This window comes from Pseudophryne corroboree, chromosome 4, assembly GCF_028390025.1.
Source record: "Pseudophryne corroboree isolate aPseCor3 chromosome 4, aPseCor3.hap2, whole genome shotgun sequence".
NCBI lineage: Eukaryota > Metazoa > Chordata > Amphibia > Anura > Myobatrachidae > Pseudophryne > Pseudophryne corroboree.
The window spans coordinates 336241702-336268024 of record NC_086447.1 but is presented as its reverse complement, the minus strand read 5'-3'; the positions used below and the strand labels follow the sequence as shown (position 1 = coordinate 336268024).

At 45.0% G+C, this 26323-nt stretch overlaps 1 protein-coding gene across 1 annotated transcript in view; it reads right to left on the bottom strand.

The window, feature by feature from the left end:
* LOC134910905 (probable cation-transporting ATPase 13A4) overlaps positions 1 to 26323 on the bottom strand; it is a 350913-nt gene that overhangs the window by 134000 nt on the left and 190590 nt on the right. The window contains exons 18-19 of the mRNA XM_063919292.1: positions 8349 to 8473; positions 2341 to 2504 (exon numbers count right to left, since the gene is read on the bottom strand). Coding sequence (XP_063775362.1) covers positions 2341 to 2504; positions 8349 to 8473 — 289 coding nt within the window. The remainder of the gene's footprint in view (positions 1 to 2340; positions 2505 to 8348; positions 8474 to 26323) is intronic.

Here is a 26323-nt window from a genome sequence, read left to right as displayed (position 1 = left end):
GGTTCTTGTATTCCACAATTTCATTGACAACTTCACTTTTAGCTTTCATGAACTATACATGTTTCATCCTTGTGGCATCATCAATAAATGTTATAAATACCTGTAGCCACTCATTGATTTCATCTCCATCGGATCACATACGCCAGTATGCACTAGGGCTAGTTGTATTTCTACTCTACTAGTAGACTTAGGAAATGAGGTGCGAGTCTGCTTTCCTTTTATACAACTCTCACACACAGATCTCTCAGTGATTCCAGTTACCATCCCATCGAGTAGTTTCTGAACGTTGTTATATCCCAGATGAACTAGGCACCTATGCCACAGCTCCAATGACTGATTTGAATCAGAGGTCGCCATTGCAGAACACTCCTTGGTGTCCAGGACATACATTTGGTTGCACCGGGTTGCTGAAGCAATTACAGTCCCTTTCTCATTTTGCACCATACATTTGCCCCTTGCAAACTGGAACCCTTTTTCACCAGGACGCTTATAGCAATGAGATTGCTTCCCAAATCTGGCACGGACAAGACGTCTTTCATGTCCATAATAACTATTTCACCTTTAATTCTTAGACGCACTGTGATTGTCCCAAATTTTTAAATAGTAAGGACTTTGTCTCCAATACCTTTTACTGTAATGGATTCACATGCTGTCAGTAAATTGAACCATTCCTGATTACAATTGAAATGCCTAGTGGCCCCCAAGTCCATGTAATGTACCAGCAATCCTTTTTGTGACTATCTGCTACATTCAATGCTGACTCATTTGGTTTGTCACGCTTCTTCTGCGTACCACTGCAATTTCTCAGTCTGCAATCTGAGGCCTTGTGCCCCACCTTGTGACATATAAACCACTTTAACTTGAGCTTTCTGGACTTAGTAACTTTTGTGAATAAGGCAGAACCATCAGCATATGATAATAGCAATACGTTCTTGGAACAGCAGCAGTTTGGCTCCTACAATTTCTGTTGTCAGCTTGGTATCATTAGACTCCAAAGCTACTACCCGGAAATCAAATTCTGGTGTCAGATTTTGTAACATCGCCATCAACACTTCCTCTTCATCCACCTGTGTCCCCACAGATGCCAACTGCTGAGCTATTGACAGTATTTTATCAATATAATCATTCTTGACTTTACACTTAACTTTGTCGCGCACAGCATACGCCTCAAGTTTATTCATCTCATCAGATCTTTGTCCTCATACGCCATTGGCAGAGCTGCCACATGTTTTTTGCTGACACTTTCCAGCTGATAATGGAGTGGACGTGTTGTTCCATGGCCAAGCCTATTGTCCCAATGGCTCTATCCACTTCAACTGGGTTTCAGTCTGCTCCTGGCTCAATTGTGCCTTTCCACAACGTATCCCACTTAAGCTGCATCTCCATGGCGAATTTCCACATTGTTTAATTCTCTGAGCCCTTTAGCTTTGTAAAGTTCATGCTGTTCCCTGTACTGTACATTCTTCTCTATATTTAATAATAGTACTCCTTCTTTAATCAGCTGCACTTTTATTTCTTGTTCATGTTTTAGAATGCCTTTCCGACTTGGGGTCCTGGGCCCATAACCTGTTGGCATAGTGTTGTGGTGTCGGATAGGGTTGCTAGTCCACACAACGGCACTTAACCAGGATGATTGGTTTATTCAGATAAAAGAGACAACAGATTGTAGTATAAAGAAGATGTTCTGCAGCAGGAACTCACAGTATACATGTGAAGCAGTACAGCGGTAACACAGCATCTCAGTACACACAGGATGTGTCTGGATACACACAGGGTGCAGCTGTGGGGTAGACAAGGTCACACACTCAGGAGAGCAAGTTGCATATCAGTGCAGTTGTCTCTCCCAGGAAGAACTCTCTCAGACTGTGCACTAAGCACCTCCTCCTGCACTGAGCTGACACTAGGAGGGAAAACACTAGAGCAGGGAAGCTACCTCTAGTGCTGGGAATGGAGACAGACCACAGAGTGATCCACTGTCTAACAGTTACATGATTTGTTACCAACTGGATTGTGAACTGTAAACTGCCATGCCATGCTGTCTGAAGCTAACTTGATGCTGTTAACTGCCTGGAAATAAAGGAACTACTTGAACCTCTTAATCCAGGGTATGTGATCTTTCACAATACATAGACAAATTGATAACAATGAAAGAATAAAACTTCTGATGTTTTGTCCACTAAACTACAGTATTTGAGATATTAAACAATTTGTTTTTCAAATAAAGTATGTTAAAAATATACAGTATGTAAAATGTCTTTGTTATTTATTGGGGGGGGGGGGGGGAGTTTGCTTAGGAGAGAACTTCGTTTACCACCAAACCAACTTAAATTAGAAACTTACATTTTGTCTGTGTGACTTTTCACTTTCCCTCCCCACTGGCTGGCAGGTGTATGAGGCTGGGGCATCTCCCTCAGGCTCAAAGGCTTCTAGCATAAGTAAGCAGGAAGTATCAGGTACCATTCCGGAGCCGAGTCCCACAGTACAAGCCGTTTGAATGTTATCTCCTTGCAACATATTTGGAAATATAGAGTACATTTGAAAAAAAATTATATTGTTACAAACAATAAATAGCAATTTTGAATGTCTAAAAACAATAAAAACAGGCCAAATGATAACATGAAAATATACTGATAAATGTACTTTCCGATATGTAATAAATATAAAGTTGCATGATTAAGCACAAGTGCGCAAATTGTGAAAGTTTAGCCGACACTAAAGTCACTAAAAATGCAAAAATAGCCAAAAAGCAAATGTAGCATAGGTTTATAGAGCAAGATGGTTGTGGATACTTAAAAGTATTCACACAGACACTGAAAGTCTTTTTAAGAAATCATTTATCAATATTTGGTTTTACACCAAAATTATTATTTTATTTTTACTGCGGTCTTATGAACACTAAAGCTGGGTACACACTTGGCGATATGCCAAAATATATCATCTGATCTGGCGGATCGGACGATATATATTCACATCATCCAGGGTCTATTTACCATGGGGGTCATTCAGACCTGATCGCTCGCTAGCTGGTTTTTGCAGTCCTGCATTCGCATAGTCAACGCCCACTGGGGAGTGCATTTTAGCTGTATAAGTGTGCGATCGCATGTGCAGCCGAGTGGTACAAAAAAACTTTGTGCAGTTTCTGAGTTGCCCATAAGTTACTCAGCCGCTGCGATCACTTCAGCCTGTCCGGGGGCAGACACCCGCCCTGAAAACGCTTGGACACGCCTGCTTTTTTCCAGCCACTCCCTGAAAACAGTCAGTTGCCACCCACAAACACATTCTTCCTGTCAATCTTCTTGTGATCGGCTGTGCGAATGGATTCTTTGTAAAACCCATCGCACAGCAACGATCCGCTTTGTACCCGTGGGACATGCCTGCGCATTGCGGTGCATATGCATGCGCAGTTCTGATCTGATCACAGCGCTGCAAAAAACGCTAGCGAGCGATTGGGTCTGAATGACCCCTATATCTTTAACAATGCGCACTCCTGCGGGTCATTAACGATGTACAATATCTTTCATTTTTACCTTGAAATCTAAAGATATTGTACAAGACTGAAGGGGAGATGTACTAAGCAGTGAAAAGAACGGAGAAGTGAGCCAGTGAAGAAGTTGCCCATGGCAACCAATGAGCACTGAAGTAACATTTAAAAGTTGCATATTATAAAATTATACAGAGCAGGTGATTGGTTGCCCATGGTGGGGTTTGAGGGCTGCATGGTACCTGCTGTGCAGTGTTTGGGTCTAGGTACTAGGGATTGCAGCACAGGTGAGTCTTTCCCATTGTTAAGAGTGGCTTATATATAATCTGAGGGGGCCCCAGAGATATCACTGCACTGGGCCCCAAAATGTCTGCTGCCAGCCCTGTGTGCAATGCAGTACAATTAAAATGCTAACGCTGCAGGAGGGATCTGAGAAAAGCCGCTTCGCAGAACAAAGTGCTGCATCCAAAGATACAGCATCAGATGATTGCAATGTTTCCAGCATTTGCCATCTGAGTAAACCAAAGCTTACTCAGACTGGCTGCCTTCTGCTTGCTTGTAGGGCCAGGAAATCTGCATTCTCCAACACAAATCCTGGCCTTTGCACTCCCAGGAAATAGGGGCACTCCCAACCCCCCCCCCCCCCCCCTCCATTTCCTGGGAACACAGGCCTACCATGCCTATGCTCCACCCTCAAACGGCCACAGCATGTCAATCATGCTCTGGCTTGAGGGAACTGTGAGCCAGACTTATTCTGCACATGCGAAGACCCACAATAACCGGAGTAATACGCAAACCATTGGGTTTGTGTACTACACTGGATCAGTTGCATTCAGGTCCGGCTCCAGCCACGATCTACTGGACTGGCTGTATGGGGCACCAGGATTTTAAGGGTGTACAGCAATTTTAAATGTGGGGCCAGCCATCAGCCAATCAGAGCTCACAGATTGGCAGTGGCAGCTCCTGATTGGCTGATGGACTGCAAGCTTTGATTAGATCATGAACCGGTGCCATATTTGAGATTCCGGAGATGAGAGACTGGATTTACAGAGGGTCAGGAGAGGTGTGCACTGTGCTCTCCTTCCTTTGGATACAGAGGCCAGCAGCGGCAGAGCCAAGCCCAGCAGTGGTGGCGGTGAGTACTGGGGCAGTTTGTGTAAACAGCACTACTTGGGGCATTATGTGTATCTGGCACTTATTGGTACATTATGTGTATCAGGAACTATTGGGGCATTGTGTTTATCTGGCACTACTGGGGACATTATGTATATCTGATACTATGCTGGGGGCATTACGTGTATCTGGCACTATACTGGGGCAATGTGTGTATCTGGCACTACTGGGTGCATTATGTGTAACTGGTACTATACTAGTTGACTTATGTGTGTCTGGTACTACTGGGGGCATTATGTGTACCTAACACTATACTGGGGGCATTATGTGTACCTGGCACTATACTGGGAACATTTTGTGTACCTGGAACTATACTGGGAGCATTATGTGTATCTCACACTATACTGAAACATGATGTGGGTGGATTAGGATTAGGTGCCACCTGGAATGGTTAGCGTTAGGCTGCAGCGAGGGGGGTTAGACCTAGGCACCACCAGGGGGGTAGGTTTAGGCACTAAGGGGGGAGGGATAGGGTTAGGCTGCGGAAAGGGGGGTTAGGTTTAGGCACTAAGGGGGAGGTTACAGTTAGGCTGCAGTAAGGGAGGGGGAGGGGGGAGGGAGTTAGAATACTTAACTTGCCCCTTTCAGGATCGTGACCATCAGGGTGCCGGTGTCAGTATTGTGACCACCGGCACCCTGTCCGTCGGTCAAACCAATTGCCTTCCATGTCCATAAAAAACTGATTTTAGGGAGTCTGATATAGTCGTAGTAGTGGACTAGCACCAATGGACAAGGGTGATTGCCGTAGCAGCACTGTTTAAATGCTTCAGGAGAGATTTGTACTTTTTTACTTAGGAAGGTGCGTCTCACATGGCTCAAGTTTCCGCAGATTCATGCAAGCACCACTTCTTGCCCCAAAAACCTATGATTGTCAAAATCTAAGCAAACTTGTGCAATCTTAAAAGCACACAGCCATACCAAAGCTGGTGTCTTGGCAGCTTTATGCCTTGTAAATGACTGTAGCAGTGTTTATATAGCTTAAGGAAAACTGACATATACAAGAGACATTCTGCACTTGCACAAATACTCGCATACACATACTGACGTCCTGTGTTCTACAAACTTTTCATATTTACCAAAGTTGAAGAAATTATGTACTCATATTAATTCTTTAATGTTAACTGACACCATAGATTAGCAAGTGAATACATAAGGTACAGTAACTTCCATTACCCAGGATAGGTGAGCAACATTTTCAAATCTTGTCTGATAGATATTTGGCTTGTGCAACATTTGGGGTCTGATTCTGAGTCGCATAGAGAAGTGAACGCAGCAGCATCTGTTGGTGGTCATCCATCTGTGATTTTATGCAAATACAGCTACAAACTTCCTTTGTGTACTGTGTGTGTGTGTGTGTGTGTGTGTGTGTGTGTGTGTGTGTGTGTGTGTGTGTGTGTGTGTGTGTATATATATAAGGAGAATCAACGCTGGCGGCACTCAGGAGACAGTTAAATAGGTGAAAAAATGGTGTTTTACTTCATCATCTACGTTTCGGGGATCGGATCCCCGTCATCAGGATACACACACAAGTGAGCACTGTTTTCACTTGTGTGTGTATCCTGATGACGGGGATCCGATCCCCGAAACGTAGATGATGAAGTAAAACACAATTTTTTTCACCTATTTAACTGTCTCCTGAGTGCCGCGAGCGTTGATTCTCCTTGAATAGACAGAACGCAAGGTCTGAGCGGAAGGCACCGGAGCAAGTACTTGTCCAGCTGTTTTACTACGAGTGCCGGAGCTGTGTTTTATATATATATATATATATATATATATATATATACTATAGCAATGGCTTGGCACTCCGGATAAGATAGGCATATATAGGGTGCCCTCACCAACAGATAGACAGTCAACTAATTTCTTATAAATAAGAAAAGGGCGGCACTCCAATGAACATGTGGAAAAAATCCTTTAGTAGATACTCATCTGTGTCGTCGTCAACTTGCTCTGTATTCACTTGACACTGGTATACACGTCCTGACGAAAAGGCCTGCGAGCCTTGAAACGTTGACGACGACACAGATGAGTATCTACTAAAGGATTTTTCCACATGTTCATTGGAGTGCCGCCCTTTTCTTATTTATAAGAAATTAGTTGACTATATATATATATATATATATATATATACACACATTATATACATATAATATGTGCAGCCAAATGTGCAAGGACTGAGACGCCCACTTTTACCCTCCATGCACCCTGCAATACCAATTGGTGTGTCCTTATACACCACCATAGGTCGCACCATCTAAACATGCACTAGCCCAATGGCAGGTGCAGCTTCCCTGTCTGACCATGGCCTTCTATGCCTGTGCATTGACATGCCTACAGCACTCCCATAACACGCCCACTGAATGGTCCATTTTTGTATTCATTTTTAGCCACCTCCCAGTTTTCACCCAGGTACACCCATGACTTTTCCACAACATCTCTGATACTGTCTGACCCAATCACAACAGCGTCTTTGTAAGCATGCACTGTAGGAGTTTTTAGAAATATGCATGCATGCACAGTTGCAATAAAATCGCTCAACTATGTGAACATCACATTGCATGCGACTCTGAATCAGGCCCTTAGACACTTTGTGCCCATAAAATTTGGCCATAAGCCTTTCCAATCTTACCCCAATCACACCACATGGCAAGCTGAATTAACCGTTGTGACCACAGCTTTATTTGAATAGAATATAAATTCAACTAAATACTATTTTTACAAATTCAGTGACATCAGCAGCTCATTTTATACATTTGTGCGCAAAATGCTTGGGGGCAGAAGTATTTTGGATATCAGGTTTTTCTGTATTTTGGAATAATTACATATCATAATGAGATACTGTATCTTGGGGACGGCACAGAATGCATTTATGTTTCATACACTATACACTTTGTAGACATGAGCCCTGATTCCGAGTTGACCGTAGCTGTGCTAAATTTAGCACAGCTATGATCATGAACTCAGACATGCGGGGGGACGCCCAGCACAGGGCTAGTGTGCCCCGTATGTCAGTGCCGCCCCCCCCCCCCCCCTGCAGAAGTGCAAAGGCATCGCACAGCGGCGATGCCTTTGCACTTCAAGAGTAGCTCCCAACCAGCGCAGCTTTATAGCGTGCTGGCCGGGAGCTACTCATCGCTCCCTGGCCCGCAGTGGTTGTGTGTGACGTCACGCAGCCGCTGCGGGCCACTCCCCGCACGGTCCGGCCACGCCTGCATTGGCCGGACAGCGCACACGACACGGCAGCCAAACGCTGCCGTTTCGCCCCCTCCCGCCCAGCGACTGCCTCTGCCTGTCAATCAGGCAGAGGCGATCACAGCCCTGCTACGGCCTTCGGCCGTCTGGCATGCGCTGGTGCATGCGCAGTGGATACCCGTTTGCTCGGCTGCGATAAAAAGCAGCAAGCGAGTGGGTCAGAATGACCCCCATAACCCGGAGGCCATTTTATACAATATTTTAATAATTTTGTGCATGAAACAAAAATTGTGTACATGCACAAAATTAATTTATGTTTCATATACACTTATACACAGTCTAGGGATAATTTTGTACAGTATTTTAATAGTTTTGTGCATGAAACAAAGATTGTGTAAACTGAACAAACCAGAAAGCAAAGGTGTCACTATCTCAGTAATATGTTATTTTAATTTCAACATTAGATGTTAAGGAAACAATGACTTTTTGTAATGTGTCATACCCGTTAACATGATTGTTCTTATGTTAGCAGACTTTAGTTCATGAATCACAGGTTTTGTTTCAGGCTTCAGTTTATTTTCCATGATTAAAAATCCAAGAAACAAAAGTTCATGCTCCACCTCTTCTCTGGAATACAAGAAAGCATAATACATTAATGAGAGTAAATAATAACAGGGGCAAATGCAGGATTTTTTGTGTGGGGTTTCCGTATGTATATTTTTTGACAGACACAAGACTTCACACTATTCATAAACCCTACAGTTGACAATAGCCATCACACAACACACACATAGGCTGCTGTACATACAGTACACACTGTACATACATACATTACACAACACACACAAAGGCTGCTGTACATACAGTACACACTGTACGTACGTACGTACGTACGTACATACATACATAACACAACACACACAAAGGCTGCCGTAGATACAGTACACACTGTACGTACGTACGTACGTACGTACGTACATACATTACACAACACACACAAAGGCTGCTGCACATAAAAACAATGCATCATTACACAACACACATATAGGCTGCTGTACATACATACATTACACAACACATACAAAGGCTGCTGTACATACAGTACACACTGTACATACATACATACATACATACATACATTACACAACACACACAAAGGCTGCTGCACATAAAAACAATGCATCATTACACAACACACATATAGGCTGCTGTACATACATACAATACAGTACATGCATTACACAAGAACACATAGTTATATTAGAGATGAGCGGGTTCGGTTCCTCGGAATCCGAACCCGCCCGAACTTCATTTTTTTTTACACGGGGCCGAGCGACTCGGATCTTCCCGCCTTGCTCGGTTAACCCGAGCGCGCCCGAACGTCATCATCCCGCTGTCGGATTCTCGCGAGGCTCGGATTCTATCGCGAGACTCGGATTCTATATAAGGAGCCGCGCGTCGCCGCCATTTTCACACGTGCATTGAGATTCATAGGGAGAGGACGTGGCTGGCGTCCTCTCCGTTTATAGAGAAGAGAGTGAGACTAGAGTAGAGAGAGACACAGTAGTAATTTTGGGGAGCATTAGGAGGAGTACTTTAGGAGGAGTACTGCTACTTGCTGAAGTGATAGATAGATAGTGTGACTGTATAATGTATATCTGACTTGTGGGGGAGACACTGACAGTGGGGAGCAGTTAGAGTCTGAGAGCAGGACTCAGGAGTACATATAACGTACAGTGCACACTTTTGCTGCCAGAGTGCCACACTGCCATTGTGACCACACTGACCACCAGTATAATATATATTGTGATTGTCTGCTTAGGAGTACTACTTGCAAGTTGCTGATAGTGTGACCAGTGACCTGACCACCAGTTTAATAATCACCACCAGTTTAATATATATAATATATATATATAATTGTATATAATATATATATAATATTGTATACCACCTACCCGTTTTTTTTCTTTTTCTTTCTTCTTCTTTATACATACTACTATAGTAGCTTACTGTAGCAGTCTGCGGTGCTGCTGAGCTGACAGTGTCCAGCAGGTCCGTCATCAGTCATTACATAATAAATATATCTACCTGTCCGGCTGCAGTACTAGTGATATTATATATATATATATATATTGATTTCATCTCATTATCATCAATCTATATTAGCAGCAGACACAGTACGGTAGTCCACGGCTGTAGCTACCTCTGTGTCGGCAGTCGCTCGTCCATCCATAATTGTATACCACCTACCCGTGGTTTTTTTTTTTCTTTCTTCTTTATACATACTACTATAGTAGCTTACTGTAGCAGTCTGCGGTGCTGCTGAGCTGACAGTGTCCAGCAGGTCCGTCATCAGTCATTACATAATAAATATATCTACCTGTCTGGCTGCAGTACTAGTGATATTATATATATATATATATATATATATATATATATTGATTTCATCTCATTATCATCCAGTCTATATTAGCAGCAGACACAGTACGGTAGTCCACGGCTGTAGCTACCTCTGTGTCGGCAGTCGCTCGTCCATCCATAATTGTATACCACCTACCCGTGTTTTTTTTTTTTCTTCTTTATACATACTACTATAGTAGCTTACTGTAGCAGTCTGCGGTGCTGCTGAGCTGACAGTGTCCAGCAGGTCCGTCATCAGTCATTACATAATAAATATATCTACCTGTCCGGCTGCAGTACTAGTGATATTATATATATATATATATATATATATATATATATATATATATTGATTTCATCTCATTATCATCCAGTCTATATTAGCAGCAGACACAGTACGGTAGTCCACGGCTGTAGCTACCTCTGTGTCGGCAGTCGCTCGTCCATCCATAATTGTATACCACCTACCCGTGTTTTTTTTTTTTCTTTCTTCTTTATACATACTATTATAGTAGCTTACTGTAGCAGTCTGCGGTGCTGCTGAGCTGACAGTGTCCAGCAGGTCCGTCATCAGTCATTACATAATAAATATATATACCTGTCCGGCTGCAGTACTAGTGATATTATATATATATATATTGATTTCATCTCATTATCATCCAGTCTATATTAGCAGCAGACACAGTACGGTAGTCCACGGCTGTAGCTACCTCTGTGTCGGCAGTCGCTCGTCCATCCATAATTGTATACCACCTACCCGTGGTTTTTTTTTTTCTTTCTTCTTTATACATACTACTATAGTAGCCTACTGTAGCAGTCTGCGGTGCTGCTGAGCTGACAGTGTCCAGCAGGTCCGTCATCAGTCATTACATAATAAATATATCTACCTGTCCGGCTGCAGTACTAGTGATATTATATATATATATATTGATTTCATCTCATTATCATCCAGTCTATATTAGCAGCAGACACAGTACGGTAGTCCACGGCTGTAGCTACCTCTGTGTCAGCAGTCGCTCGTCCATCCATAATTGTATACCACCTACCCGTGTTTTTTTTTTTCTTTCTTCTTTATACATACTACTATAGTAGCTTACTGTAGCAGTCTGCGGTGCTTCTGAGCTGACAGTGTCCAGCAGGTCCGTCATCAGTCATTACATAATAAATATATCTACCTGTCCGGCTGCAGTACTAGTGATATTATATATATATATATTGATTTCATCTCATTATCATCCAGTCTATATTAGCAGCAGACACAGTACGGTAGTCCACGGCTGTAGCTACCTCTGTGTCGGCAGTCGCTCGTCCATCCATAATTGTATACCACCTACCCGTGGTTTTTTTTTTTTCTTTCTTCTTTATACATACTACTATAGTAGCTTACTGTAGCAGTCTGCGGTGCTGCTGAGCTGACAGTGTCCAGCAGGTCCGTCATCAGTCATTACATAATAAATATATCTACCTGTCCGGCTGCAGTACTAGTGATATTATATATATATATATATTGATTTCATCTCATTATCATCCAGTCTATATTAGCAGCAGATACAGTACGGTAGTCCACGGCTGTAGCTACCTCTGTGTCGGCAGTCGCTCGTCCATCCATAATTGTATACCACCTACCCGTGGTTTTTTTTTTTCTTTCTTCTTTATACATACTACTATAGTAGCTTACTGTAGCAGTCTGCGGTGCTGCTGAGCTGAGAGTGTCCAGCAGGTCCGTCATCAGTCATTACATAATAAATATATCTACCTGTCCGGCTGCAGTACTAGTGATATTATATATATATATATATATATATATATTGATTTCATCTCATTATCATCCAGTCTATATTAGCAGCAGACACAGTACGGTAGTCCACGGCTGTAGCTACTTCTGTGTCGGCAGTTGCTCGTCCATCCATAATTGTATACCACCTACCCGTGTTTTTTTTTTTTCTTTCTTCTTTATACATACTACTATAGTAGCTTACTGTAGCAGTCTGCGGTGCTGCTGAGCTGACAGTGTCCAGCAGGTCCGTCATCAGTCATTACATAATAAATATATCTACCTGTCCGGCTGCAGTACTAGTGATATTATATATATATATATTGATTTCATCTCATTATCATCCAGTCTATATTAGCAGCAGACACAGTACGGTAGTCCACGGCTGTAGCTACCTCTGTGTCGGCAGTCGCTCGTCCATCCATAATTGTATACCACCTACCCGTGGTTTTTTTTTTTCTTTCTTCTTTATACATACTACTATAGTAGCTTACTGTAGCAGTCTGCGGTGCTGCTGAGCTGACAGTGTCCAGCAGGTCTGTCATCAGTCATTACATAATAAATATATATACCTGTCCGGCTGCAGTACTAGTGATATTATATATATATATATATATATTGATTTCATCTCATTATCATCCAGTCTATATTAGCAGCAGACACAGTACGGTAGTCCACGGCTGTAGCTACCTCTGTGTCGGCAGTCGCTCGTCCATCCATAAGTATACTAGTATCCATCCATCTCCATTGTTTACCTGAGGTGCCTTTTAGTTGTGCCTATTAAAATATGGAGAACAAAAATGTTGAGGTTCCAAAATTAGGGAAAGATCAAGATCCACTTCCACCTCGTGCTGAAGCTGCTGCCACTAGTCATGGCCGAGACGATGAAATGCCAGCAACGTCGTCTGCCAAGGCCGATGCCCAATGTCATAGTACAGAGCATGTAAAATCCAAAACACCAAATATCAGTAAAAAAGGACTCCAAAATCTAAAATAAAATTGTCGGAGGAGAAGCGTAAACTTGCCAATATGCCATTTACCACACGGAGTGGAAAGGAACGGCTGAGGCCCTGGCCTATGTTCATGGCTAGTGGTTCAGCTTCACATGAGGATGGAAGCACTCAGCCTCTCGCTAGAAAAATGAAAAGACTCAAGCTGGCAAAAGCACCGCAAAGAACTGTGCGTTCTTCGAAATCCCAAATCCACAAGGAGAGTCCAATTGTGTCGGTTGCGATGCCTGACCTTCCCAACACTGGACGTGAAGAGCATGCGCCTTCCACCATTTGCACGCCCCCTGCAAGTGCTGGAAGGAGCACCCGCAGTCCAGTTTCTGATAGTCAGATTGAAGATGTCAGTGTTGAAGTACACCAGGATGAGGAGGATATGGGTGTTGCTGGCGCTGGGGAGGAAATTGACAAGGAGGATTCTGATGGTGAGGTGGTTTGTTTAAGTCAGGCACCCGGGGAGACACCTGTTGTCCGTGGGAGGAATATGGCCGTTGACATGCCTGGTGAAAATACCAAAAAAATCAGCTCTTCGGTGTGGAAGTATTTCAACAGAAATGCGGACAACATTTGTCAAGCCGTGTGTTGCCTTTGTCAAGCTGTAATAAGTAGGGGTAAGGACGTTAACCACCTCGGAACATCCTCCCTTATACGTCACCTGCAGCGCATTCATAATAAGTCAGTGACAAGTTCAAAAACTTTGGGCGACAGCGGAAGCAGTCCACTGACCAGTAAATCCCTTCCTCTTGTAACCAAGCTCACGCAAACCACCCCACCAACTCCCTCAGTGTCAATTTCCTCCTTCCCCAGGAATGCCAATAGTCCTGCAGGCCATGTCACTGGCAATTCTGACGAGTCCTCTCCTGCCTGGGATTCCTCCGATGCATCCTTGCGTGTAACGCCTACTGCTGCTGGCGCTGCTGTTGTTGCTGCTGGGAGTCGATGGTCATCCCAGAGGGGAAGTCATACTCGTAAGCCCACTTTTACTACTTCCACCAAGCAATTGACTGTCCAACAGTCCTTTGCGAGGAAGATGAAATATCACAGCAGTCATCCTGCTGCAAAGCGGATAACTCAGGTCTTGTCAGCCTGGGTGGTGAGAAACGTGTGTCTGGTATCCACCGTTAATTCACAGGCAACTAGAGACTTGATTGAGGTACTTTGTCCCCGGTACCAAATACCATCTAGGTTCCATTTCTCTAGGCAGGCGATACCGAAAATGTACACAGACCTCAGAAAAAGAGTCACCAGTGTCCTAAAAAATGCAGCTGTACCCAATGTCCACTTAACCACGGACATGTGGACAAGTGGAGCAGGGCAGGGTCAGGACTATATGACTGTGACAGCCCACTGGGTAGATGTATGGACTCCCGCCGCAAGAACAGCAGCGGCGGCACCAGTAGCAGCATCTCGCAAACGCCAACTCTTTCCTAGGCAGGCTACGCTTTGTATCACCGGTTTCCAGAATACGCACACAGCTGAAAACCTCTTACGGCAACTGAGGAAGATCATCGCGGAATGGCTTACCCCAATTGGACTCTCCTGTGGATTTGTGGCATCGGACAACGCCAGCAATATTGTGTGCGCATTAAATCTGGGCAAATTCCAGCACGTCCCATGTTTTGCACATACCTTGAATTTGGTGGTGCAGAATTTTTTAAAAAACGACAGGGGCGTGCAAGAGATGCTGTCGGTGGCCAGAAGAATTGCGGGACACTTTCGGCGTACAGGCACCACGTACAGAAGACTGGAGCAACACCAAAAACGCCTGAACCTGCCCTGCCATCATCTGAAGCAAGAAGTGGTAACGAGGTGGAATTCAACCCTATATATGCTTCAGAGGTTGGAGGAGCAGCAAAAGGCCATTCAAGCCTATACAATTCAGCACGATATAGGAGGTGGAATGCACCTGTCTCAAGCGCAGTGGAGAATGATTTCAACGTTGTGCAAGGTTCTGCTGCCCTTTGAACTTGCCACACGTGAAGTCAGTTCAGACACTGCCAGCCTGAGTCAGGTCATTCCCCTCATCAGGCTTTTGCAGAAGAAGCTGGAGACATTGAAGGAGGAGCTAACACGGAGCGATTCCGCTAGGCATGTGGGACTTGTGGATGGAGCCCTTAATTCGCTTAACAAGGATTCACGGGTGGTCAATCTGTTGAAATCAGAGCACTACATTTTGGCCACCGTGCTCGATCCTAGATTTAAAACCTACCTTGGATCTCTCTTTCCGGCAGACACAAGTCTGCTGGGGTTCAAAGACCTGCTGGTGAGAAAATTGTCAAGTCAAGCGGAACGCGACCTGTCAACATCTCCTCCTTCACATTCTCCCGCAACTGGGGGTGCGAGGAAAAGGCTCAGAATTCCGAGCCCACCCGCTGGCGGTGATGCAGGGCAGTCTGGAGCGACTGCTGATGCTGACATCTGGTCCGGACTGAAGGACCTGTCAACGATTACGGACATGTCGTCTACTGTCACTGCATATGATTCTCTCCCCATTGAAAGAATGGTGGAGGATTATATGAGTGACCGCATCCAAGTAGGCACGTCACACAGTCCGTACTTATACTGGCAGGAAAAAGAGGCAATTTGGAGGCCCTTGCACAAACTGGCTTTATTCTACCTAAGTTGCCCTCCCACAAGTGTGTACTCCGAAAGAGTGTTTAGTGCCGCCGCTCACCTTGTCAGCAATCGGCGTACGAGGTTACTTCCAGAAAATGTGGAGAAGATGATGTTCATTAAAATGAATTATAATCAATTCCTCCGTGGAGACATTGACCAGCAGCAATTGCCTCCACAAAGTACACAGGGAGCTGAGATGGTGGATTCCAGTGGGGACGAATTGATAATCTGTGAGGAGGGGGATGTACACGGTGATATATCGGAGGATGATGATGAGGTGGACATCTTGCCTCTGTAGAGCCAGTTTGTGCAAGGAGAGATTAATTGTTTCTTTTTTGGTGGGGGTCCAAACCAACCCGTCATTTCAGTCACAGTCGTGTGGCAGACCCTGTCACTGAAATGATGGGTTGGTTAAAGTGTGCATGTCCCGTTTATACAACATAAGGGTGGGTGGGAGGGCCCAAGGACAATTCCATCTTGCACCTCTTTTTTCTTTAATTTTTCTTTGCGTCATGTGCTGTTTGGGGAGTGTTTTTTGGAAGGGCCATCCTGCGTGACACTGCAGTGCCACTCCTAGATGGGCCAGGTGTTTGTGTCGGCCACTAGGGTCGCTTATCTTACTCACACAGCTACCTCATTGCGCCTCTTTTTTTCTTTGCGTCATGTGCTGTTTGGGGAGTGTTTTTTGGAAGGGCCATCCTGCGTGACACTGCAGTGCCACTCCTAGATGGGCCCGGTGTTTGTGTCGGCCACTAGGGTCGCTTATCTTACTCACACAGCTACCTCATTGCGCCTCTTTTTTTCTTTGCGTCATGTGCTGTTTGGGGAGTGTTTTTTGGAAGGGCCATCCTGCGTGACACTGCAGTGCCACTCCTAGATGGGCCCAGTGTTTGTGTCGGCCACTAGGGTCGCTTATCTTACTCACACAGCTACCTCATTGCGCCTCTTTTTTTCTTTGCATCATGTGCTGTTTGGGGAGTGTTTTTTGGAAGGGCCATCCTGCGTGACACTGCAGTGCCACTCCTAGATGGGCCAGGTGTTTGTGTCGGCCACTAGGGTCGCTTAGCTTACTCACACAGCTACCTCATTGCGCCTCTTTTTTTCTTTGCGTCATGTGCTGTTTGGGGAGTGTTTTTTGGAAGGGCCATCCTGCGTGACACTGCAGTGCCACTCCTAGATGGGCCCGGTGTTTGTGTCGGCCACTAGGGTCGCTTATCTTACTCACACAGCTACCTCATTGCGCCTCTTTTTTTCTTTGCGTCATGTGCTGTTTGGGGAGTGTTTTTTGGAAGGGCCATCCTGCGTGACACTGCAGTGCCACTCCTAGATGGGCCCAGTGTTTGTGTCGGCCACTAGGGTCGCTTATCTTACTCACACAGCTACCTCATTGCGCCTCTTTTTTTCTTTGCGTCATGTGCTGTTTGGGGAGTGTTTTTTGGAAGGGCCATCCTGCGTGACACTGCAGTGACACTCCTAGATGGGCCCGGTGTTTGTGTCGGCCACTAGGGTCGCTTATCTTACTCACACAGCTACCTCATTGCGCCTCTTTTTTTCTTTGCGTCATGTGCTGTTTGGGGAGTGTTTTCTGGAAGGGCCATCCTGCGTGACACTGCAGTGCCACTCCTAGATGGGCCAGGTGTTTGTGTCGGCTACTAGGGTCGCTTATCTTACTCACACAGCTACCTCATTGCGCCTCTTTTTTTCTTTGCGTCATGTGCTGTTTGGGGAGTGTTTTTTGGAAGGGCCATCCTGCGTGACACTGCAGTGCCACTCCTAGATGGGCCCGGTGTTTGTGTCGGCCACTAGGGTCGCTTATCTTACTCACACAGCTACCTCATTGCGCCTCTTTTTTTCTTTGCGTCATGTGCTGTTTGGGGAGTGTTTTTTGGAAGGGCCATCCTGCGTGACACTGCAGTGCCACTCCTAGATGGGCCCAGTGTTTGTGTCGGCCACTAGGGTCGCTTATCTTACTCACACAGCTACCTCATTGCGCCTCTTTTTTTCTTTGCGTCATGTGCTGTTTGGGGAGTGTTTTTTGGAAGGGCCATCCTGCGTGACACTGCAGTGCCACTCCTAGATGGGCCAGGTGTTTGTGTCGGCCACTAGGGTCGCTTAGCTTACTCACACAGCTACCTCATTGCGCCTCTTTTTTTCTTTGCGTCATGTGCTGTTTGGGGAGTGTTTTTTGGAAAGGCCATCCTGCGTGACACTGCAGTGCCACTCCTAGATGGGCCCGGTGTTTGTGTCGGCCACTAGGGTCGCTTATCTTACTCACACAGCTACCTCATTGCGCCTCTTTTTTTCTTTGCGTCATGTGCTGTTTGGGGAGTGTTTTTTGGAAGGGCCATCCTGCGTGACACTGCAGTGCCACTCCTAGATGGGCCCGGTGTTTGTGTCGGCCACTAGGATCGCTTATCTTACTCACACAGCTACCTCATTGCGCCTCTTTTTTTCTTTGCGTCATGTGCTGTTTGGGGAGTGTTTTTTGGAAGGGCCATCCTGCGTGACACTGCAGTGCCACTCCTAGATGGGCCCGGTGTTTGTGTCGGCCACTAGGGTCGCTTATCTTACTCACACAGCTACCTCATTGCGCCTCTTTTTTTCTTTGCGTCATGTGCTGTTTGGGGAGTGTTTTTTGGAAGGGCCATCCTGCGTGACACTGCAGTGCCACTCCTAGATGGGCCCGGTGTTTATGTCGGCCACTAGGGTCGCTTATCTTACTCACACAGCTACCTCATTGCGCCTCTTTTTTTCTTTGCGTCATGTGCTGTTTGGGGAGTGTTTTTTGGAAGGGCCATCCTGCGTGACACTGCAGTGCCACTCCTAGATGGGCCCGGTGTTTGTGTCGGCCACTAGGGTCGCTTAGCTTACTCACACAGCTACCTCATTGCGCCTCTTTTTTTCTTTGCGTCATGTGCTGTTTGGGGAGTGTTTTTTGGAAGGGCCATCCTGCGTGACACTGCAGTGCCACTCCTAGATGGGCCCGGTGTTTGTGTCGGCCACTAGGGTCGCTTAGCTTACTCACACAGCTACCTCATTGCGCCTCTTTTTTTCTTTGCGTCATGTGCTGTTTGGGGAGTGTTTTTTGGAAGGGCCATCCTGCGTGACACTGCAGTGCCACTCCTAGATGGGCCCGGTGTTTGTGTCGGCCACTAGGGTCGCTTATCTTACTCACACAGCTACCTCATTGCGCCTCTTTTTTTCTTTGCGTCATGTGCTGTTTGGGGAGTGTTTTTTGGAAGGGCCATCCTGCGTGACACTGCAGTGCCACTCCTAGATGGGCCCGGTGTTTGTGTCGGCCACTAGGGTCGCTTAGCTTACTCACACAGCTACCTCATTGCGCCTCTTTTTTTCTTTGCGTCATGTGCTGTTTGGGGAGTGTTTTTTGGAAGGGCCATCCTGCGTGACACTGCAGTGCCACTCCTAGATGGGCCCGGTGTTTATGTCGGCCACTAGGGTCGCTTATCTTACTCACACAGCTACCTCATTGCGCCTCTTTTTTTCTTTGCGTCATGTGCTGTTTGGGGAGTGTTTTTTGGAAGGGCCATCCTGCGTGACACTGCAGTGCCACTCCTAGATGGGCCCGGTGTTTGTGTCGGCCACTAGGGTCGCTTAGCTTACTCACACAGCTACCTCATTGCGCCTCTTTTTTTCTTTGCGTCATGTGCTGTTTGGGGAGTGTTTTTTGGAAGGGCCATCCTGCGTGACACTGCAGTGCCACTCCTAGATGGGCCAGGTGTTTGTGTCGGCCACTAGGGTCGCTTATCTTACTCACACAGCTACCTCATTGCGCCTCTTTTTTTCTTTGCGTCATGTGCTGTTTGGGGAGTGTTTTTTGGAAGGGCCATCCTGCGTGACACTGCAGTGCCACTCCTAGATGGGCCAGGTGTTTGTGTCGGCCACTAGGGTCGCTTAGCTTACTCACACAGCTACCTCATTGCGCCTCTTTTTTTCTTTGCGTCATGTGCTGTTTGGGGAGTGTTTTTTGGAAGGGCCATCCTGCGTGACACTGCAGTGCCACTCCTAGATGGGCCCGGTGTTTGTGTCGGCCACTAGGGTCGCTTAGCTTAGTCATCCAGCGACCTCGGTGCAAATTTTAGGACTAAAAATAATATTGTGAGGTGTGAGGTATTCAGAATAGACTGAAAATGAGTGGAAATTATGGTTTTTGAGGTTAATAATACTTTGGGATCAAAATGACCCCCAAATTCTATGATTTAAGCTGTTTTTTAGTGTTTTTTGAAAAAAACACCCGAATCCAAAACACACCCGAATCCGACAAAAAAAATTCGGTGAGGTTTTGCCAAAACGCTGTCGAACCCAAAACACGGCCGCGGAACCGAACCCAAAACCAAAACACAAAACCCGAAAAATTTCAAGTGCACATCTCTAAGTTATATACATACCTTACACAACACACACAGAGGCTACTGCACATAAAAACAGTATGCGTTTTACAACACACACACATACTGTAGGCTGCTGCACATATATACATACATAACAGAAGTACAGTACCAGGTGCAGAGAGGAGCAGACTAGCGGCAGCGACGGCACTGCAGAAAAGACGTAGAGAGAGCTGCTTTGGCTGACAATGAGTGAGCATGCGCACTTGCTCTGTAGCTCCCAGGCTCCTCCATATGAAGAGACTGAGCTGCAGCGGCAACTGCGGTCACGGTTGCGACTGCGGTCCATGTTGAGACGGAGACAAAGCTGTCTCTGTCTCTTAAAAAATAATTCTGCCCACCAGGGGGGGGGGGTTATGGGTACTCAGAACCCTCCCTCCCCCCCTGCGTGCGCCACTGAATAATACTGACACTTTGTTGCCAACATAAAATATACATCTCAAAAAAACTTTCATACTGCTGTATATGGTTAGAGTTTCAACAATTTGTCCTCGCTTATCATGATTCTACATTGCATTTTGCTTGTGACTGCTTTTGGCTTTGGTTTTATATTTTTTCCAAAATTGACATAAAAAGCTAAAATCATATCATGTTGGCCTGTTTTTGTTCCTAGAGCATTATTAACCTCAATGACATTAAGGTCATTTCCACTCAATTTTGACCACCTCACAGCTCACAATAATGGGGGTAATTCAGGGTTGATCGCAGCAATAAATTTGTTAGCAGTTGGGCAAAAAGATGGGGGTAATTCCAAGTTGATCGCAGCAGGAATTTTTTTTAGCAGTTGGGCAAAACCATGTGCACTGCAGGGGGGCAGATATAACATTTGCAGAGAGAGTTTGATTTGGGTGGGTTATTTTGTTTCTGTGCAGGGTAAATACTGGCTGCTTTATTTTTACACTGCAATTTAGATTTCAGTTTGAACACACCCCACCCAAATCTAACTTTCTCTGCACATGTTATATCTGCCCCCCTGCAGTGCACATGGTTTTGCCCAACTGCTAACAAATTTGCTGCTGCGATCAACTCTGAATTAGGCCCATTGTTAACCAACATGCAGTAGACCAAAGGCTGGCTGGCTAAACTAAGCAGCAGAGCAGCGGCACAAACACACGGCAGTTATTTCTGTTTAAAAATGTTTAGCAAATTAGTAAAACCAACTCGCAATTACTTTCAATAGAAAAAAACAACAACACAGAAATGTACTAAGAATCATGTGCAGAATATCATTGTTCTAAAGCAGTAGTAGCTACACAAGAGCACATGCCCCCAGCACATGCTTATTCTCAGTTTCCAATCTGCGGGTCGGATACAGTTCAGATGACACTGTGGGTTGAATACAGTTTGGATTATATACAGTGCAGGTTGGATACAGTGCAGGATACAGTGTAGTTCAGATACAGCGTGGGACGAATACAATGCAGGTTACAGTGCAGGTCAAATATAGGGGATTATTCAGGTTGCATCGATGCGACCGCAATAACTCCGGCAGCACTGCACACATGCAGGTCCCATCCTGAGTGTACACACGCAGTTGATGCGACTGGGTCACATTAACTGCGAACTCCTCTGCCTGATTGACATGCAGGGCGGGAGGCAGCAACCGAACATTTTTGGGGAGTCGTCAGGGGAGACGGGCATGTAGGCAGCATTTTCGATCAACACAGCCAGGCTGCACCGGCAGGAGGCATATACAGTTTCTGCGATCATGCTCTTATTGTAGAACAATTGCAATTAGAGCGTGATCACAGTGGGTGGGCGGCTGGTAGCATGCTGGGCGGCCATGCCCTGCGATGGATGGCCTTGCCCTGTGATGGATGGCCTCCAGCACACGAAAAAAAGGATTGCAGATTCTGCTAAAAAGCAGAATCTGTAATCCTTATTGAATAGGGTCCCTAGTGCTGTTGGTATACAGTGCATGATGGATACACCAACAGTGCACTTACTATGACAGAGGGTGCTGGCATTGTTGTCAGTGTGGGGCTGCCAACTGTGTCCTCAGTGCAGGGTTGCTGGTGGTGTCGGCAGAATGGAGGTGCCGGCGGTGTCCGTAGTGCGGAAGTATTGGCAGGGCCAGAGGTGTCCTCAGTGGGGGGATGCCGGCGGTGTCAGCAGTGCAAGGGTGCTGATCATGTCCTCAGTGTGGGAGTGCTGGCAGTGTTGGCAGTGCTGGAGGACTGGTTTAGCGTGGGGCGGCCGACATCTTGCTCTACTGTTAGCTACTCTACTAGTCAATGGGGAAGCGCTGATTGGCTGAGAGCCATGAAAGACTGCCAATCAGCGGTCATACCACTGATTTCAATGGGACTTTGGAATCCGAGATCCGACAGTGGGAGGTCAGGATTTTGCATTGGTTTGAGATCTGAGGCAGCCAGGCAAATCAGAGCCCCAGCTCTGAATACCTTGAATCCCAGAAGTTCTTCTAAAGCTCTGCCTTGGATCCCAGAAGTTTCCCTAAAATCCAAACAGCTTATTTCTAGTGCTTATGATGCCATTCTAGTGGGTTGCTTTTTTTTTTAGATCATTAAGGCAGATGAATGTAATCATAATGCAGTTTATTCTGTAGATGCCAATGTGGATATACTATCAGCAGCCAGATACTATCAGCAGACAAATGCAATGCTTTGCAGCCGGGACGTGTGGCAGGGACGTATGGTGAGGTAAATGGCTGACGGGGCACTGACTAGTGCCAGAGCAAGATTTACACACAATACTGTATATGAGCCAAAGGGTTAATGTGGGCATTATACAAAGTTGTAGCAGTATATACTGCTGTAATTTGGTAAGATGTGTGGAAAAGAAAGGCAGGTAAGGCACTTTTTGCTCCAGAGTTTTGACTATAAAAAGGATTAGAATAATACAAAAGAAGATATATCTAATATAGGGGGTCAGTCCGACCTGATCGCACGCTAACTATTTTTTGCAGCGCTGCGATCAGGTCAAAACTCGGCAAAACTGCGCATGCGTATAAACCGCAATGCGCAGGCGTGTCGTACGGGTACAAAGCGGATCAGTGCTGGGCGATGGATTTAACGAAGAATCCATTTGCACAGCCAATCGCAAGAAGATTGACAGGAAGATGGCGTTTATGGGTGTCAACTGACCGTTTTCAGGGAGTGGTTGGAAAAACGCAGGCGTGTCCAAGCGTTTGCAGGGCGTGTGTCTGATGTCAATTCCGGGTCCGGACAGGCTGAAGTGATCGCAGCGGCTGAGTAAGTTCAGACCTATTCAGAAACCGCACAAAACTTTTTTGTACTGCTCAGCTGCACAAGCGTATGCACACTTGCTAAGCGAAAATACACTCCCCCATAGGCGGCGACTATCTGATCGCAGTGTTGCAAAAAAATAGCTAGCGAGCAATCAACTCGGAATGACCCCCGTAGTCTTTGTAGTTTTCATATACTTAATATAGTCAAAACTCTATAGATATAGGTTATTATGACAGGAAAGGCTCTGCCTCACCGCATGTCAGTGCTTTGCTGGTACGGGATATAATACAGGTAAGGGAAATGCAGTTTATAGCCACCAGTCCACGAACACACAAGTACAGTTAAAGACACAGGTTATTCCCCCCTCAAGGCAGTTAGTGCTGAGTGTTTACTCCTTCCCCCTTGGTAGTTGGTGGCCTTTGGCTCATTGTGGAGAAGGTGCCTTGGTTTCACACTGACCTCATCTTTCCTGCCAATTAACCTCTGTAGGTCCACACGCTAACTAAAGATATAGTGTACGACCCATCCGATATCGGTTATTTTGATTTAACCATCTGTCCTCAAGCATGGATATCACTAAAACCTGGACTGAGGGCTGAGGTTGGGAAACACTGCACTACACACTTGTTTATATAGAATAAAGCACATTTTAAATATATCACAAAATTATATATATATACAGTACCTGTGGATCATAACCTTAATAAAAGATTGGTATACAGAACATGGTTTCAGAAAGGTGACATCAGGGATAAAAAGTCATGTAATCAGACCCTGATTACATGAGAAACAAGGCGAAACTATCTTCATTGTCCACAGACATCCTCATAGATGGGAATATGAAACTTGCACAGCAGAGACATCAGGAACAATATTAGCACTGGATCTGAAACTCAACTTGCTGAATCTGGTCATATTTGCATCACTTCAATCTCTGTTGTCTTTGCTACAATATATGTATGTTTCCAAAGACTTAAATGTAAACTTGCTACTCAGATATTGAAATAACAAAAGACACAGAATAATAAAGCACATTGTAGTGTACACGACCTTCTTCCTGGCTCCGATTACCTAACAATAGCAGTAGTTTCTCCCGGACCTTATTATTCTGATTACCTACACCTTCCATCCATGCAAGGACCTGCTCTAAATATTAATAACCTACTTTATGAGAATCTGCCACGATTCCAGCTACAGATGACATATGGCAGCAGTGCAACAAAAGGCATCACCTCTGACAATGCAACATGAGAATTTGCTGCAATACCAGCTACAGACAAAGGACAGCAGTGCACTGTCAAGTTAGACAAATTGCACATTCTTTTCACTTGCTGCAACCATAACTTTGGTAAAGGCCACGTTAATAAGAACATAGGGCCCAATTCAGAACTGATCGCACCTCTGCAAATTTGCAGAGGTTTGCGATCGGATAGTTGCCACCCAGAGTGAAAATCTGCCCTGAGCAAGTTCGCGTATACTGTGCGAAAAGCTTTGCAAACGCTGGTCAGCTGCAAATCTGTGCGCAACTCATTTACCATCAAATGATTTTTCCAGCCTGTGCGTAGCCCAGGACTTACTCCTACAGTGCAAAATAAACAGGCTGATTGGGCTAGAGCTGACATCACACATCCTCCCTAAAAACGTTTGGGAACGCCTGTGTTTTTCCAGACACTCCCAGAAATCGGCCAGTTACACCCCCAAACGCCAGCTTCCTGTCAATCAATCAGCGAACGTCTAGCGATCAAAAATGATGCAGGATTTTGTTGCAGTTTGGCATCACTCCTGCGCTTTACAGTCCATACGCGTGGCCAGTCATTTGATAATCGTCCGCTTTGCGATTTCGCACAACAGCAATTAGGCCCACAATTCTGATTGCTATAATTCAAGAAGACCTATGGCCTGTACATCACTGGCAGATTCAAAAGATGTTGTCAGGGATATACAGCTTTCCATGTGGAAATTCTATAAACTCAGGATGGCAATAACAGAAGAAAATTATATATAAAAATGCTTTATTATTTAAAAATTATTTTTCCATTCAGCAATAGAGTTTAAATATAATTATCTTTTTTTAGCATGTGTCTTTAATCTATTTTTTAGCAATTATTTTTTCTTTATTTTACTATGTGGAAATGAAAGGCCAGAATAAGCAGGTCATGCATGATGTGCCTGTCCCCTCAGATTAGCCCAGCTGCATCACTTATCATGAGTCTACATTTTCCAACCTAGAAATATTGGCTTTCTACAGGTTCAAACTTCTCCAACCTATCAATTCCATCTTACCACTCACAACCTGCCCTCTCAGCTTGGTTGTCTGTTATCTCTGACATACTGTATAACCCAGCTACATGGTTCTTTCCTGGAAAAAAAATCAGCACAGTGACATCAGACCATATTGAAACCTGTCATTTTGCCCTGTAAATAACAGCCAGATACATAGGCAGGGCCAGTGCTATGTATTTTTACAATGTTTCATATTTTGAAATTTACAAGAGTGATAGAAAGGGTAGTGGCTACTGGCTAGATAGAAAGAACTTCAGGTTTCCTTTTGCCACAAGCTTTAGAATAATCCCCTTTCACCCCAGGTTTGGTAATGACTTTTCTGGGGGAATAGATTTTTTTACTCACTCCTGAAGAAGAGATACTGTATCTTGTTCACTTTATAGGACTTAAACCCAAGTCTCCAAGAGACAAGTTAAGGGACACAAGCATGGTAAATGTGATGCAAATGACTTAAATAATGCAATATGATTGTAAATGATGAAATGTTTGCACTCTTTGAAAATGATGTAATGTTTGCACTCTTTTCCAGCATAGTTAACCTATAGGGATCAATAAATAGTGAATAGAATTTTGTATGTATTTTAAATGAAAAAAATTAATAAATGTGTATATATATATATATGAGAGAGAGAGAGAGAGAGAGAGAGAGAGAGAGAGAGAGAAGAATGAAGGAGAACTCACCAGCTTTGTAAATGCACAGTCAGTTTAATGAATACTTAAAAACTTAACTTACGATTTATTTCCCCAAAAACTGCTCCGAAATTGACGTGGTTTTTTATGAG